Consider the following 18,735-nt stretch of genomic DNA (forward strand, 5'->3'; position numbering starts at 1 on the left):
CCCCCCCCTTCAAGTATTATTAATGGAATGCTCACTCTACTGCAGGCATATATATGTATTATGATTGCTATATATTATTATATATTATAATTGTATAACATTTTATAAATATCTAACATGTTATATAATTATAATAGATCATCAATTATATTTGTGTATTTATAAACCCATCTCTCCAAACATAACCCTCTTATTTTACTTTCTTTTTTTTTTTTTTAAAGATTTTATTTATTTGACAGAGAGAGAGACAGCGAGAGCAGGAACACAAGCAGGGGGAGTGGGAGGGGGAGAAGTAGGCTTCCCGCGGAGCAGGGAGCCCGATGTGGGACTCCATCCCAGGACCCTGGGATCATGACCTGAGTTGAGGGCAGAAGCTTAACGACTGAGCCACCCAGGCACCCTTATTTTACTTTCTTAATGCTCATCTTTTTTGTTCTTTTATTCTTCAGAATCCATGTCTGTGTCTGTGTGTGTGTGAGAAAGTGGAGAGAGAGATTCTCGGATTCCCACTTAAAGCTTTAGAAATTCGGTCTTCAGAAACAGACTTCATTCAGTTTTTTATAGTGCATTATTTTTGATACATGTTCTGAATCCCTTTATCTTTGGAAAAATCATCCTCCCTTTTACTCCCGTTCCAATTTCTTCCCAATTCCTAACTCTCCTTATTTTCAGCCCTTTACTCATGTCTGTCCTCCAGCCAGTAAGTTTGCTCAGGTATTTCTAAACCTAGCAATATTTCTTTCATATCCTCCTCACGTCCTCGCCTTTGCAAAGTTTCTCTTTCCTTTAAACTGCCAACTTTTTGAACTATTAAGCCATCATCCATTCCCAGTGCAGTTCTATCTGGATTCAAAGGACTGCAAACAGTAAAAATTAACAATTCATTTTCCACCTACAATGTGAATACAGGTTTTAATCTTACGGGCTGTGGATTTGTTTGCATGATTTGGTGCTTTGGGATGCTCTACATTTCTTTGATTTAAATAATTCCTCCTGCTTCATTTTGTTATCCTCAGATTCTTCTGCTGAAACTTAAAGGTTGGTGTGGAAATTATTGTTATTTTCAGATGAAGTCATCAATATGTGGCTACAGTTATCTCCAGTGTAGCAATAAAATTCAAGGGCGTGTGTGCGTGTCTGAGAGACACAGACAGAGATAGAGACAGAGAGATAGATGTCTGCAGGTCCTCAAATTTTCCTATTCAGTTTAAGGCCCTTTCTATTGATCTGTGTGCCAACATTTGTCCTGTTTCTTCCTTCTTTGTTTGAAAATCCCAGTCCACCTTCCAAAGCATCCTACACATGCCCTGTGCCTTGTGACACTTCATAGACCCCCTGGCATGGGATCTTTGGTCATTTTCTGGTGCTCTCATTTCACCTAGACTTTACCTTTATGATAGAATTTCAGGCATGGTATTATTACTAGTTTATAAATCTGTATCGGACTCTATTTTGACCAGTGAACGTAAAAAAATAAAATAAAAAGTTTGCTTATCTTCCCTTCGTCTTTTGAGTTCTTAATAAAATGCCTATTGTACAGTGAGCATTTTATAAATAATATTTGAAGTAGCAAAGGCTTTGGTGAATTTCACAATTAAATGATGATTAAAATTCACTACTTGTGAGTTCTTCAGGGGAGAGAATGATAGAGCCAGTAGCAGGAACCCTGCATTCCCAGAAGCTCCATGAGAACCATCTCCTTAAAGCAAGAAGGGTGTGCTCAATTTATAAAGAACTCAGTCTCACTCTTTAATATCATGCAGATATTTCCCTGCAAACGTGGAGCTCAGATGCCCTCTGAGGGTCAGGTATTGGCAGGCATTTTTGCTCTGTGCGATTTTTACTTGCTTGATAAAAAAATTGAATAAGATTTTCCTTCTTGCTATGTCCACATTGATATGTCTCAAATAACCCCTGAATGGACTATTCTCACTGATCTTGTCAAAGTTGCGGGCTGCCAAATATATCGTCTTCCATTGTCCTGGAAGCTAAAGGCAAAGTTCCCATCAGTAACTTCATTCAGTTTCTTTTTATCTTCTCCAACATCATCCAGTATGGTTTTCCCTTCTCTTCTGCATCAGCACAGAACTAACTTTATTGAACAACACAGGATTTATAAACTACTGGGAAGACCCAAGTCAACAGCAAAACGACAAATTGACATATTCCTAAGATAGCATACCCATTCTTATCAAATGCAAGACCTCAACCCCAACAGTTCGTTGACTGATGCACATTATCTTTTATAAGTACAGTAGAAATGTATAAACAGCCAGTTACTAGACCATAGGAGACATACAGTAGACATGTGCGAGGAGCCTATTAACAGAGGGATTCCAAGTTTCCAGGTAGACGGCTAAGCTTGGTGCACATCAATTTGGATATACATATAAAAACCCCCAAAGGACACACACACACACAACACACACACATACACATACGCATAAAGACCTCCTTGTGAGGTCAGCCGGTTCCTGGTACCTGTTTCAATTCATGAAGTAAGGGTAGCTGGGCATCACAAACCAGAACCAGTACAAGAGACAACAAGTAGAATCTTCATGTCTCTGCCACTTCTTGGTTCCTCCTCTGGAGAAGCTCAGAGCGGATTGCCCGTTGATGAGATTCTGAATTTTCACCGCTTTATATAGTAGGTGTCTGTCGATGTGGCAATGTTTGTCTACTTCTCATTCTTTGTAAGAGATCATTGTGCAACACTGAAAACATCCTCGTTGGCAGTGATGTATCCCAAAGATCTGTGAGATCAGGGGCATTACCTCTAGAAAAGATGTTCAAAAGCTTGGTTGGCCTGTAGCGTTGTTTGGATCAAGCCAGCATATCTCATATCACATTGGATGATCATTCATTCTTGGAAAAAAGAAACGTCTCCTTCCCTTTTCATCAGATGGGTTTCAAGGAAATCACCTTCCTGCCCCAGCACAACTGTTCCCTATTCCTTGTGGAAAGTTGGAAAAGTCTATGTGTGGGCTTTGACACAAGCCAACTCATACACGCAAATGCCAAGATGCAAGCGTGGAGAAATCTGGTCTTCCTCTTTCCCAGTCTCTGAAGGTGGTGAGCAAGCTGGGGGTGACACCACTTTAGAAGTTCTTCACAGACAAAGCTATACAGAGTCCTGAGTGTGTCCCTCTGAGCTTATTATGAATATCAGATAATTATGTATCTATGGAAAGCTCATAAGAGAGTGTTTAGCTCGGAGAAAACAGGTCTTAAATTGTTATTAATATCTGAAGAAAACAGTGAATCAGTCGATAAAATAAGAGTCTTTTAGGAAGCTCTTACCACTGTCAGTTTCTTCAACATTAAATGAACTTGCCACTCATCCTCACAGGCTCATAAAATGAAACAACAAGGAAACAGGCATCTTGCAATCCTCTTGCTCACATTTGGTCAATTATGGAATAGAATAAGTGGGCTGTGGGATAAGAACAGAAAGACTGGAATGTCCAGAATAAATGAGTATCTTTTTAAATATGATAAGACCAGGGTTAATATGTTCTAAAACCCAGTCGGTGGAACTAATCCCTCACTTGTGTCCCCCTCCAAACTCATGTGTTGACGTCCTACCTGACAGAACCCCAGAATGGGATATACTTTGGAAAGAGGGTCATTGTGAACATGTAGTTAGTTCAGAGCAGGTCATGGTGGACTGCGGTGGGCCCCTAACCCAATATGGCTGGTGTCCTTCCAAAAGGGGAAATTTGGATGCATGTGTACTTGGAGCACATGGGGTCATGCTGCCACAAAGCAGCAACCTTCCACCAGCAAGAAGACAGAGATACAGCAGACCCTCCCCTAGAGCCTTCACGGAGACCACAGCCCTGCCCACACCCCGTCTCACACTTCTGGCCTCTGCATCTCTGAGGTAATACATCTCTGTTGCTCTAAGGCACCCAGTTTGATAGATTGATTGTTTCTACAGCAGCATGGCAGACTCATACAGCACTCAGGATTTGAGATCAACTTTGACTTAGGCCACATAGCTAAGTTCCTTGCCAAGTCTTTCCACCCCTGCCTGAGCCCAGTGAACTGATGGAAGAGGTTCTTTTCTCTAAGGATAAGAACTCAGTAGGACATGAGAGCTCCAGTTCTCACACCAGCTGCTTCGAAGGTGTCAGGAGATCATTCCTACAAATGACTAAGCACCTTCAGCTGAATAAAGGACAAGACAAACAATGGATTTTCCTTGTTTTTTAGTTTCCCTCACATTTTTTTATCAACATTGAAAATGGTGACAGGTTAAAATTATTGACTTATTTTTTTGGAGTGACCATGTGGTCTTCACATTCTTGGGAGGTCTTCCTTCCTCCAGAGATCCGGTTATGCTTTTGGGCACAGGACACTCTGTTCTATGTTGATTTCACAAGTTATTTTTCACTGATTCTAAAGATACTTTCTGTTCTCTCACAAAAGGCAACAAAGACAACTGATGAGAGACTTCCCTGCCTGAAGAGTGTAATTAATTGCCCATAGCATGGACTCAAAAGATTCTGTTTAAGACAGTCATTTCTTCGGAGTAATTGTCTCTCATTTGGGCTTTGACATTTTGTCACCTTTTGATGAAAGTATCTCAGGACTCCTGCTTCTTCAGCTGAGCTTTTGCTTCCTTTTAAGGTCTAAAAGTGGTCAGTTTGGGTCATTGAATTGGATTCTTTCATTTGTCTCTCTCTGTGCTTTTGGAGCGATTGTTACTTTTCTGTGTTTTGTATTCCCCTCTGTGGGTTATCCCCTATCGGTTGCCTCTTGCATGAAAAAGAGGGCTATCATTTCTGTATCTGATAATGTTCTGTCCAACCTCATCCATTTTGAACATTATGAGATGGATACTACTCTGTCATCAGTCAACATGGGGATTGAGTTTAATATTTAATTGAATGTTGTCCTCTGTGGTTCCCTTAAAATACACTTCACTTCCCGTCAACATGCCATTTGGGTCCTAATTATATAAATTAACTAGGTATATTCACTCAGTGCACACTAAAGTACAGCAGATATGGTGCAGTGGAGGCTCAATTATTAATATTCAAAGGACTCTAGCTCTCCCTTTTCTTTTCCTCTCCTATAAAACCAAACTGTTTTAGACATCTGAGATGACTCTTCAAATACACAAGGCACACCCCACACCTTGCCCACCTGCCATGTTCTTTGCTTTCTGATTCTCACATTTCTTTGGATATCCGTCAAGACTCTGGCAATCAATTCAATATTCTTATCTTTTCTAGGATTATCTCTAGGAGCCTAGGTCTCTTCTGTTTGCCTTTTGCGTTTTCTTATCTGCATATTCATGGGTAAAGTATTAAACAGACACCTGTCTACTCTGTCCTGAAAGGCTGACACCACATAACCCTTAGCCAAATCCATTAAGTTACTGGCCTCACTACATGCCAAGAACAGGAAAAGGTAAACATCTAAAAGACATCTTGATTTTCTACATATCATTTCACTTTTCATATAAAGTCTTGATGAGAGCAGTGTAGTCATTTACCTCCATGTATGCTGTCCAAAAATAAAGTATATTTTCACAAGTGCTCATAGCAAGTGTTTGGTGTGCAATCAGTGGGTCCCTGTTGAGCCCAGACCAAGTGAAGACCATTGTTGTTGGTCTGTAGCAGAGAAAGCAGTGACCCACACAGGTATGATTCCCAGAGCTTCTGTTTCCATGAGGGGAAACAGGAAATAAATAAACCCTCAATGGAGAAAATTGCAAGTATTGATGCACATGGAAACATAACACAGGAAGTCAGGCAGGGAGTGGTGGAAGAGCATTTAAGCAGAGATCCAAAGAGAGGAAAGAGAAAGTCATGCAGTTATCTGAGTAAAATGATTCCAGAAGGAAGGACTAGTAACTCCAATGTTCTTTTAAATATGAATTTTGGTAAAATATACAGAACTTATAATTTACCACCCTAATCATTTTTAAGCATACAGTTCAGTATTGGGAAGTACATTCCCATTGTTATGCAACCATCTCCAGAATTCTTGTCATCCTGAAAAACTGAAACTCTGTCCCCATTAAATACCGACTGCCCATTACCCTCCCCCAACCCCTCACACCCACTGTTCTAATTTCTGTGTCTATGAATTTGACTGCTTCAGGAAAGTTCCTCATCGAATTGGAAGCATTACAGGATCCATCCTTTTGTGTCTGGCTGATTCCACTGAGCACAATTACTTCAAGGTTCATCCATGTCTAGCAGGTGTCAGAATAGTCTTCCTTTTTAATGGCTGAGTAATATTCCATTGGATGTATATCACATCTTGTTTATCCATTCATCCATTGATGGATACCTTTTGGCTGTTGTGAATGACGGTACTGTGGACAAAATGAAACATGAAGAAGCCAAAGAACGGGAACGTGGTAGAGAATAAAAGGGATAAAAAAGATTTGGTTTAAAGTTCAACATGTAAGTATGTAATATACTAGAAAAAGAGGGAGTCTCAAATATTGCAGAGGCAGTATTTGAAAAGTAATGTATCCTAACTTTCTAATACTGAAGGAAGACATTATGCTAGAGACTCAGGAAGCACTGCCCAGCCCAAGGAGAACAAACAAAAAGAAATCCACACAGAGACCTACCTGAGCAAAATCCCCAAACCAAACACTAAATGCGCAAGAGTGGATTGCTTTGAGAGAAGGAACTAACAGGATGGACCGCTAAATTCTCTACAGACACAGTGGAAGTCATGATCTAGTAAAATGTTCCACTGTTGAACTGTCTTACTAAATTGAAAGAGGAATAAAGATCTTTTCAGACAATCAAAAACTAAGAGAATCTGTCATATGTGTGCTAATACTTAGAGAAATGAAGGCACAGAAGTGGATCTCAGATGAAAGGTTGCAGGTGGATGGGGTCCCTGGGTGGCTAGTTGGTTCAGCACCCAACTCTTGGTTTCCGCTTAGGTCACGATCTCAGGGTGATGTGATTGAGGCCTGTGTTGGGCTCCATGGTCAGTACAGAGTCTGCTTGTCCCTCTCTGTTTGCTCCTCCCTTCCCCCCACCCTGACTCATGGACTCTCTCTCAAATAAATAAATAAAATCTTTTAAAATAGAGAAATTAATAACAGTCTGTATATCAGAGCTCATTGAAAAGGAACATAAAAGGTGGAAAAATAATCAGTTGAAAAAATGGTAGAACAAAGATAATCACTGAAATGTATATGTATGTGTATTTAAAACCCTATCAAATTTTATATATTATAGTATATGGCGTACCTACATTTCATCTAACTATCTACTATTATCTATCCATCCATCCATCCACCTATCTATCCATCCATCCATCCCTCCATCCCTCCATCCATCCCTCCCTCTATCCATCCATCCTTCATATCTACCTATCCATCCATCCATCCATCCATCATATATATCTATCTATCCTTCTATCCATCCATCTATCCATCCATCCCTATATCTCTTTGTCTGTCATCTATCCATCCTATCTATCATCTATCCATCCATCCATCCATCCATCCATCCATGTGTGTATATATATATGCACAGTAATAAAATTCATTAAAATGTAGCACTGTCTCCATGTAAGATACGGAGAGAATCAGACTGGATGAAAACTATCCAATACATGTTATTTACAAATATACTGCTTAGATACAAAAATGAAGAACATCTGGGAAAGCATTGGCCATGAAAATCATAAAGATATTGTGGGGAATAATTCTCTGGGTTTCTCAGTGTTCCTATAAAAATAAACAAACAGACAAACAAAAACAAAAGCCCTAGCTCCCTGGGACACTGAAATGTATATGATATAAAATTAGGAAATGTTTGCTTGCACTTCTCCTAGAAACATTTTCATATACCATAAGCTTAGATATGTAGCCATTTCTTTCTGTAATGAAAGGGGTAAGTGATGTAACCCAATAGGATAATAAAACTTCTCTCATCACCCCAAAAGCAAGTGATTACAGCACAGATTTATCTCTAGATTAAGCCCCGAGGCTCTTGGAGCACTGGAGTCCACTTGGGTTGTTTACACTTCAAGGAGGAACAATCCCATGACCTTATAGCCACTTGTAGGTGATAAAACTGTCAGGGTCTCCCAGAATCCTGAAGAGATTTCATTTACATCCAAAGGGCTGTCATAAGAGGACCCCTCACAGCTGCCTCCTCCCCCTGTTAACACAGAGAAAACTATTTTTCCCTACTTCCTAGGCTATAGGGTGTTAGGCTACTCACTTTGTACAATTGACCTGTTTCTCCTTGCACCCACACCAGATAAGGGCTGGGGGCAAAAGGTGAGGACACACTTATTATGTGCTGTGAGATTTTCAAGAAGAAATCCATCTCTGAATCATAACACCTTGTGTTCACATTCAGGATACAACTGATAAAAACTCCAAAACACTAAGTAGTGTCAGTAAGCTCCTATGGTTATAGCAGTATCAGACAAAATAATGAAAAATGCAAAAGGGGGAAAAAAAGGAACACTGGAAAACAGTAAAAGATGAAAAACACCAGGAACGTATATCAATTCTGAAAGTGAATGTGACGAACACTAACTCCTGAAGTCACCATAGCATGCATTCATAATTGGAATGGGGAGGTTTTTCCACACTTGTTTCAGGATGGAGAGACAACTTCACTAACATATCACTAGAAATAGAGAAAATATGGAAAACAAAATCCATCAAATTGAACTAATTAATATATCTAAAACACTGCACAGAACAGTGCAAGTACTCCTGTACTTCAAAAGACAAACCAGGACTTTTTACCTGTTTAAACTTAACAGAAGTCTGAAGAACCATAAAAGAGTAAAATCATACAGATTATTATGCAGTCAGGTAGTATATCATAGCCAAGAAGAGAACTAGAAAATGTTCTTGCATTTGGAATTTGGAAATACGTGTTTAAAAAAAAATGCATCCAAGAAAAACTGCACGGGCATTTGAAAATATTTTGAATTTAATGAAAACCTACAAATTAAACCCTGGTCTAAATGCTTCATACTTATCTCTTTAGATTCTATAGACGCCCTTTAGTGCAGGTGGGCTAAATACCTCCAAACTGACAGGTGAGGAAAGAATGCATAGAAAGTTTAGGTCACTTGATCAAACACAGCTGTTAATGTTGGGTAAGACGTACATAAAGCCATCATAAAAAAAATCGGGGCTATTCCTAAGCCACATAAACAATAAGTGGTTGTAATTTCCTAGGGCTTCACTTTACATCTGTGAAATCAGGTACACACAGAAGTATTGTGGAACCACTTTGGAAATTCTGGTCTTTACCCATAGAATTGAAAGCCACTCATGCGTTTTGAGTGGAGATATGCCATGCTTCAACTTAAACTTTAACAAAAGTATACAGATAATTTCTTGACAGTTCCTGGGTAGGGTGGAGGGGGCAGCAGGGAGACTGCTCCGGGGTCTTGTTGAACCACACATCAATGGAAGTGAGGGTTTTAGCGCAGCTGAGAGGAAATGATGCTTCTCACCACTGGTTTCTGGTTTCTGCAAACACTTTCAAGTACACCCCTCACGATGTGCTTACATTTGCATATAACTCATTAGAGATGAAGAATAGTTAAGGACCATCACAAGATTTGGAAGTTTGGAGACTTCTCATACTCAGACACTAAATGTGGGTATACTTGGGGCACATGGTGTTGAGCTCACGTTTGGATATTTCACGTGTGAGAAATACATTGGACGTTCTTATCAACCACTTAGCTGGTGTATCAAACACCCAACTGTCACCCAGTTTTAATCAAACTTAAAATTAAAAAAATTTTAAGTCACCCGGTGTTTTGCGTGACTCAATCTTTATTTTGATCTCACGGCCACGCAAGCCGTGCACGTCTTCTTATTGTAGGGCACGAGCTGAGGAGTAGCTCTTTATGTGACATGTGTCCATTCTCATGGCAGAGGGAAAGAACAGGAGTTAGCTGTGATCCCCACAGTCTTGTTTAAAATTTCTTCTCAGGGGTGGTACTAGGCATGCTTGCTGCAGAACATCTCCTAAGGTAACCACATGACACTATCCATTGCATTTGACCATGGGAGGTCCTTGAAATGTGGGCACACCCTGGTGAGTCATGGGGCAACTTTTCTTTATATTTCAGCTCACTTACACTCCTTGTGTAAGCCTCATAGGCATTGGAGTGAATTCAAGAGAGATTTGGAAAGGAGAAATAGGAGTCCATGGGTCAACTCTCTTGAAAAATTTTGTAAGAAGTTGAAAATCATGGTGTATTTGGACAGAAATATATACCAAGTAAACTTTTTTTCTTTTTTTTAGTTAGGAATAGGTCAAAATAAATAAGTACCATAACAGAAACACATAATTCAGGAGACTGAAATAATCAAACATAGCAGGAACATATTTTGTAAAGCACATCCTTATTTTTGCAAACCTAAAATACTTAAATCAACAGTAAACAATGGGTGGTGATATTTAAGCTAAAACCTCAAGTTGGGCAGAAGTCAACTAGGTAAATATCACTGGTATATGGCTAATAGATTGTCTGGAAGGAGGGGCGGCTAAAGGGTTGACCAGTTGTACGTATAACAAATTACTCTGGTAACAATATATTAGCTTCAGTGAGATTGTTGACTTCAAACCTATAAGAGAATTTTTCTCCTGTGGAACTTAGAGTGCATAATCTCCCATTTCAATGACAAACATCCCATTTATCTACAAAATGTATATTTAGGCCCCATTTGGTTGCCCTGATCCCAGTAAGAGTAGAACAACATTTGGTGTTATTTGAGCATATGCATAACAAACCTCTCTACACAGCAATATGCAAACATGTGGATTGAAATTATCTTTGAAAACAAGACGCTGGGGCTGAGTTTCTATGTCAAGTGGAAAAAAAGAACTTCCAACCCCATAAAACTGCTATTTTGTGTTGGGCGTTAGGATCAAGCAAACACATCTTGCGATGGCTCAGTAGGCCCTAATATTAAGTTTCCACACAGTTGGAAAAATCCTTTGAACATCTCCATCCCTTGTGTACATATACACAAACATAAGGGTCCATCATATGGGCAGTTATGTCCGTAACTCTGGGGGCAGAATGCCGGAGTTGGAATAACAGTCCGTAAACACAACATGGCAAAAGCTCGCCCCCCTTCCTAATTTCCTGAGTTCTCCCAGCAACCTCTAGATTAGAACGAATATGAAAATCTTCAGTGCAAGAAAATCACCATTACCAGAGAATTCACAGTAAGGCACAGCTGCTTTAAATCTCACTCCCGAGGCAAGATGTTCTTTTCAAAGCAGTTGGCTTCCCAAACTTCATTCAATAAATCCTCCTCCACTTTTATAAGACTTCTTTACAAACACACCAAATGCTTGTTTGGGCTTCTTCTTATGGCTTCCTTTAAAAAAAAAAAAATTTTAAGTCTCTTTTTATTGTGATTCAAATACCTTCTCAAATCCTCTTTCCTCGAGAAGTCAAAAATGGACAAATTTCTATTTCTGTCTTTCGTTCTATTGGAAATTGCATTTTTGATGATTGTCTTCATTGCATCAAATACTCCTGAATATGTGCATACATCTTTTTTTTTTAAAAATAAAACTCTCTGCGTGTACAAAACTTTCCCATAAACCATTCCCTATAAAATGTAGTTCAGTAAAAGACTGTTTATTTTTTACTTTACTTCCATGGGTGTTTATGGTTATAAAAAGGAACAGAATGACAAGATCTCACTTGAAATGCATTTCCCTGTACTGCTGGTAAAGAGGACAATATTATATACAAATTCAATAAACCTGCCCAAATCATCACTATCTTAAATATTAAATTCCAGGAGTCAGGGACTATGTTGTTTTCTTTGTATAGCAGATGTTCTGATAATTTAAAGGTTAGCTCAATGTGTACAATATAATTACGTTCAAATTGTTAAGTCTCTTTTAAACATTTTGTCAGTGTTCCACTTAATAGTTTTAGTGAGAGACAGCAAATGGCCAAGACTGTTGTTTCAAACGAGGGAGCACTTAGTTGAACACAGTTGTTTATTTTCTGAAAGGGAGAAAGAAAAAAATAATTATTAAAATAGATATTCCAGAGATTTCTCTTCATAGTTTACACAAAACAGACCACAAAAAAGAATTTCCGATTTCTCCATAATGTGTTCATGGAAAGGTTTGGCCTGGCCGAAGGGCAGAGGGCATAGAGATACGCCTCTGGAAAAGGCGTAACTTTTGTAGACTGTGCAATACTTTCCAGAGCACTTCTGTATGAAGGCGTCACCTGGACACAAGAATTCCAAACAAACCAAGCATCATGACCGCTGACCACAGACAAATCTGGAGACGTGCATTGGCACTTGCAAAATTCCAGACTCTTCCCAGGGACAGCTTGTCTGCCAGCCTCTGGAGGTCCGACTGGGGTCCCCCACATTCCTCAGCCATCCTTCACTTCCCCCTCTCTGCCTGCCCCATATGTCATCCTTCATCAAACATTGCAGGACCTCTGCATTGCAGCCACCATGGTAGAGTCCTTCAGTGACAGCCCGGTGGCTTACCCAGTGGGACTCTCTTCTGTTCTTCTGCAAACCATTCCCAGCGGAGCATCCTGATGCTCCTTTTAACGTGTGTGAGCCTTTCTGTCTGGGTTGGGCTTCCTCTTGTTGTTCAAGGCTCATTAGCCAACCTCTCTGTGCTTCTTAGGACACAGCTGCCCATCGACACCTGACATAACAAACACTTAGTTATTTACTTGTTTGCCTGACTCCCACCTACCGCCTCCAAGGAGAAGGTCATCTAAGCTTTCCCAACACAGTCTGTCCCCGTGCCTGTCAATAGATGCATGTTGTTGTTTCTGGCTACTTGCTACGTTTCTGTGTGCATCTGTTGTTTTCAGAGGGGCCCCCCACCATGTCCCCATGCTCTCCCTGCATTCTCATGGTGCATCCACCCAGGATTGCAGCCATCTGGACTCAAGAAACTTCTCCTTCCCTCGGTCCCACAAGCGGACAACTCCTGTCGGCTTCTCAAGAGGGTCTAAGGTGAACTTGTGGGTTACCAAGAATGAACACGGCATAATTAATTTGTCCTTCTGTTGTATATTTTAAACCCTCATCCTGCCTATTCATCACGAACTCTGTTCTTTGCCCTTGCTCCCTTAGCACCTGTTTTACCTCGATTAAAATTAGCTACGATGTCCCAGGCCCCAGGCTTCTCCCTAAGGAAAGCAAAAACCACTTAAACAATGATTCTGAAAATCCCACACATTCTCTGTTGATTTATTTCAATGATATATTACTTCATGTGTTTAGTGCTTCCTTCATCTTATGCTGGGTTTAATTTGTCCTCTCTTTTTCTTGCTTCATAGAGAGAACATTGATTTTAATCCTTATAAAAAAATCTAATATGCACCTATAAAGCTGTAAATATCCCTCTAACGACCACATTAGCTGAATCCCACACATTTTAAATAGGGTTTTTAATACTTCCTAGACTTTCTTCTTTGACGCTTGGGCTGTGCAGAAATACTTGGCTTGAAGTGCCAAATATGCAGAGATTTCCCAGATAATTGTTTTCATTGATTTTCAATTTAAATCTCTTCTGATCAGAGAATATACTTGATGGGATTTCAGTGTTTTAAAATGTCCCATTATTTATTTTACAGGCCCTGCAGATGGTCTGTCTTTGTGGATCCTCCATGAGCACCTGAAGATAATGGCGCTGCGTTCCACGGCTCTTGGGTGCATGAAGGTCAGTCCCTTCGACCGTGTGACGGGCTGGGCTTACGCCATACCTACCCTTATCTACACTCTATCTCTTTGTTCTATCAGTTATTTACTATATAATCAGTAATTTACACTCTATGTACAGTTCTATCAGCTCACAAGGACGTTTGCACACTGAGTCTGTCCCTAAGGATTCACCCATCGTCGACTTTAGATCACATTCCGTCTGTTTTGAATCTCTGTTATTAATTGCATACATTTTTAATGCTTTTCTGTTGTCTTGATGATTGGACCCATTTATCATTAGGAGATGTCCTTTCTTATGCCCATATTCATATATTCCTGAAATCCACTCTGTCTGCTCTTCACATAACTAGCTGAGCTTTCTTAGGACTGGGGCTTGTATACTATATCTTGGCCATTCATTAATTTTGAATGTATGGCACTCTTTTTTTTTTTTATAGCAAAATGTGAGTTTCTATTAGAGGGGAGCATGAGAAGGTGATTACCATTAGAAAGTCTTTGCTGATGATCACTAAGCAAGAGTAAAAATTTGCACTGTTATGATTTATGCACACTTCTAAAACTGGTCTCTTTTATATCAATCTCTACTGTGCAGTCTCTATCATATGTATGGCACTCTTATAATTAATATGCATATCTTACAATAGCATGATAGTGGATTTTAATTGTCACCCAGTCCCTGTATTACATAGATGGGATTCATATGTCTAGGTCATTTCTGTTTTTAACTTGTTGAGGTATAACCCACACCATAAACAACATCCATTTACAGTGTACGGTTCAGTGAATTTGGGAAAATATACACATCAGTATAACCCCATGCCTTCTATGATCAAGGCGAAGGACATCCCCATAACCCCAGAACATTCCCTCTTGCCCCTTTCCGGTCAAATCCTCCTTCTGTAACAAGCTCTAGACAACCAAGTGTATGTTCTCTATTGCTGTAAATTCAATTGCACATTTTTCAAAATGTCAGATATAGGAAACAAGACAGCGTGTTCTCTTCTGTCTTTGTCTTTTGGGCTCAGCGTATGGTTCTGAGAGTCCTCCATGCAGCTGCAAATATCAGTGTGTCAATAATTTCCGAACATAAGTCTCTTCATAATTGTCTATGTAAATCACATTTTTGTCTGGCCCCATTTCATTGCATGGCCAAGTTCCTTCCACCTGAAGCAGGCTTGAATATACTTGAATAAATATTTGTGTGTCTTTTGGTTTCCACTCCTCTTGAGTAAGTACCTAGGAGAGGGATTGCTGACATGTATGGTAAGATTTATCTTTTAGGACACTTTTAGGGTTACAGTAAAACTGAGAATGTACAGAAATTTCGAATTCTGGGATGCCTGGTTGGCCGGGTCGCTTAAACATCTGCCTTCGGCTCACGTCATGATCTCAGAGTCCCCAGAGCAAGCCCCATGTTGGGCTCCCCGCTCAGGGGGGAGTCTGCTTCTACCTCTGACCCTCCTCCCTCTCGTGCTCTCTTTCTCTCTCTCAAATAATAAAATCTTAAAAAAAAATAATTCAAATTCTTCCCCTGCCCCCACACATGCACAACCTCCCTGTTATCAACATCCCCTACCCACCCGACAGTGCATTCGTTACAGTTGATGAGGCTGCATTGAGACGTCAGGACCACCCAAAGTGCACAGTTCACATTAGGACTCACTCTTGCCATTGTCCATTCTGTGGGTTTGGACAGATGTTCAACGACCTGCATCCACCATTACAGACTCATACAAGTATCTTCACTACTCTAAGTCCTCTGTGATCTGCCTCTTCCTCCCTCCTGCCCTCCCAATTCTTGGCAGCCATTCATCTTTTTCTGGTCTCTGTGGTTTTGCATTTTTCCAGAATGTCATAGGGTTGGACAGTGTGAAGCTTTTCTGGCATCTTTGTACTTGCCAAAACTTGGAAGCAACAACATCTCCTTCAGTAGGTGAATGGATAAATAAACTATGTCCCATCCAGACAATGGAATATTATTGAGTGCCACATAGAAATGAGCTTTCATGCCATGAAAAGACATGGAGAAAGCTAAAATGTACATTAGTAAATGTAATTTTTTTAAAGATTTCTTTATTTTAGAGAGAGCACACAAGTCGGGGGAGGGGGTGGGTAAAGGGGGAGGGAGAGAGCAGACTCCTCACTGAGCTTAGAGCCCGATGTGGGCTCCATCTCAGGACCTTGAGATCGTGACCTGAGCTGAAATCAAAAGTCGGACACTCAACTGGCACCCCACAAAATGTAAATTTTTAAAAAAAATTATATATACTCTTAGTCTGTTCAAATCAGCAGTAATTTACATCTTCATTAGCATTCTCTGAATTAGAGTCTTCCAGTAAGAGAACATGATAGATCTTTCACTCTTTTTTTTTTTAATATTTTATTTATTTGACAGAGAGAGACACAGCAAGAGAGGGAACCCAAGCAGGGGGAGTGGGAGATCTTTCACTCTTTATGTGTATATTTATACAAATATAATTTTATAATTTATATAAATTCATATATATGTATTTTTCATTTACATCTCTCCATCTATACATTGTCTACCTGTTGTTTATCTACCTAGGTAATCTTTAACTTATACCCTATTTACTTGTCATACTTTGTTTCCTAATATCTCAGTCTTGTTTCTTCAAAGAGATACGTATTCCAAAATTCCCTTTGATGTTGGGATACCTTATACCCTAAGATGTAAAGCTGTCCGTCCTCATCACCGTTGCTTTCAGAGAATGGCCCTTTTTGCAAATTACTCAGACAGCGTTTGGTCAGTGCAAGCTCAACAATTCATTTCCGCTAATGCCTGCAAGCCAGGACTTGAGCGCTAATGGCCAAGTCCAGTGTTTAGTTCTGTTTCAATTGTTTAAATGGTCTTTACCCTCAAATTACCTTTACAGTTTTCAGAAATCATCTCTGTAATCTAGATCTTGTCATCTTTCCAAATGCTGGAATCTCACACCACCAATTTTTGCTAAACATATTTTTTTGGATCCTGTCTGTTTTCAGACCACCACCCCCTCAAAACCAAACCACGCCATCCACAACACAGTTTGTCCCAGCACCAACTTGCACCTTAACCCTCTCCTTCCTTTTCTTGGCAGGTGGCCTTCAGCCACCTGCATCTCATGCAGCAATTTGCCCACCCCCTTTACACCTCAAGCCCACTTAAGAATGTTCTTCTTGGAGTGCCTTGGTGACTCAGTTGGTTGGGCCTCAGACTCTTGATTTAAGCTCAGGTCATGAGCTCAGGGTTGTGAGATCGAGCCCCATGTTGGGCTGTGTGTTGGGTGTGGAGTTGATTAAGATTCTCTGTCTCCCTCTACCTCTGTCCTTCCTCCTCCCCCCATGGTGTGTGCATACTCTCTCCCTTAAAAAAAAAAATAATAATAATAATGTTCTTCTTTACCCGCCACACAACTATATTTTCTCCTGCCAAAATCACCGATCCTTGCCTTTGGCACATTGATTTAAAATCTTGTTTTATTTTGTTTGGTCACTCACAGACTACAGACATACTGTGAATTATTTTGCAAGTCATACAGCTACTCTTATCCCCTTGCCTTTGCTTGCATGTTTGTCCTTGCGCTCATACCCATGCCGTGGCGCCCATTGGCTTCTCGAGTTATTAGCAACTTTGTTAGTGTGATTTGCTGTCTCCAGCTGTCTTGGCAAGGAGCACACTGTACCCTTTGCCCAATGAACCACCCATCCTTCCCTGGTTACTGGGTGTCCTTCTCAATGAGTTGGGTCAAGTGTAATCTCTTTCAGAAATATCCCCTTATACTTTATTCTCCCTTATGTAGCCCTCTCTATGTGTATGCATCCAGCACAAAAATATATCAGTATTGTCATGAAATAAGTATTTTGCTTGAGCGTGTGGTTACAGACCTTGAGGGCAGAAACCCCAGACCTCTTAGGTTTCTTACTCGAGAGCCTAAAATAAGACATTATATAAATGCTCACATTTTATTGATCATTGAAATGACAATGGCTGAATGAGTGACAGAGATATTAATGTGCTGTATTTGTCAACTAGAACAAAACTACACTATACTTAGAACAGTCCGGAATCAGGAACATGAAGTAGAGAACATCTAATTGCCATTGCAAAGGAGTATTAGGTGCAACAGCAGCTCAGTAAACCACGTTGATACTCTGGGGGGCTCGCAGTGTGAATTTAATCCAGGTTGTCCATATGAAAGTGAAGTTCACCCAATGGATAACTCAGCCCTGCAAACTGTCTCTTCCTTTTTATTTATTCTGCTCCTAACTCACACTGAAAACAACGTTGACAACTGTGTGAGCAGCACATTTTCAAATATCCTGGTGTTTGACCACTGAATCGTAACTTCATTGGGTTTCATCATAAAGATCCTGTAGACTCTGACCGTGCTGGATAGCTCTGGGCATTTTAGAGAGATAATTGCGGTAGCAGGCTAACCAGAAAAGAGGCAGGGGGAAATTACAAATAATAATGGGACCTAATGTCAGAAGTCTGAAGGAAGTGTGTGGTTGCACTCTCCCCTGTAGAATATAACTCTTGAGAGCAAGGATTTGAGCTCATATGTGCAGAAAAAGGGTCGGAGGTTCTTACAGACAATACATTTTATATATACTGCTTTCTGTACCACTTCAACATCTTCAGTAAAGAAGTTCCTTCCATGAAAGAAGGAAGGAAAGTCAAAATACAATAGCTCAAGAAAGAGATGGAAAAAATACAGCAGAATATGGATCATAAGTGCGTGGAACTCAGTAATGAAGCACAAAAGTCACAGGATGGGAGATGAAATTAAAGAAAAGCAAGAAAGACTAGAGCCTGCAAGGAAAACATGAAAATAAATTCAATTAAGTATAAGCAAAAAAGACATTAAGCAGTGTTGGAGAAGCTATTTCTAAAAAACTTGGAGGTCAGGAAACAGAGAACCAAAACCATGTTCTCCATATTGGATGTTACAGATAAAATTCAAAACTATGTATCTGAGAACACAACACCTAACATCACTCTTTGAAGAGGCTCAGGTCATGCCAGGGGT

General features: G+C 40.0%; 1 protein-coding gene across 1 annotated transcript in view; it reads right to left on the reverse strand.

The window, feature by feature from the left end:
* The window catches only part of LOC145717742 (uncharacterized), a 33,891-nt gene extending 20,011 nt beyond the window's left edge, over positions 1–13,880 (reverse strand). Inside the window, 3 exon segments of the mRNA XM_081807979.1 lie at positions 1,849–1,988; positions 2,482–2,554; positions 13,822–13,880. Coding sequence (XP_081664105.1) covers positions 1,849–1,988; positions 2,482–2,554; positions 13,822–13,880 — 272 coding nt within the window.
* Positions 13,881–18,735: the final 4,855 nt, after the last annotated feature.

Source organism: Leptonychotes weddellii, chromosome X (assembly GCF_054177405.1).
Source record: "Leptonychotes weddellii isolate Sample4059 chromosome X, ASM5417740v2, whole genome shotgun sequence".
Classification (NCBI taxonomy): domain Eukaryota; kingdom Metazoa; phylum Chordata; class Mammalia; order Carnivora; family Phocidae; genus Leptonychotes; species Leptonychotes weddellii.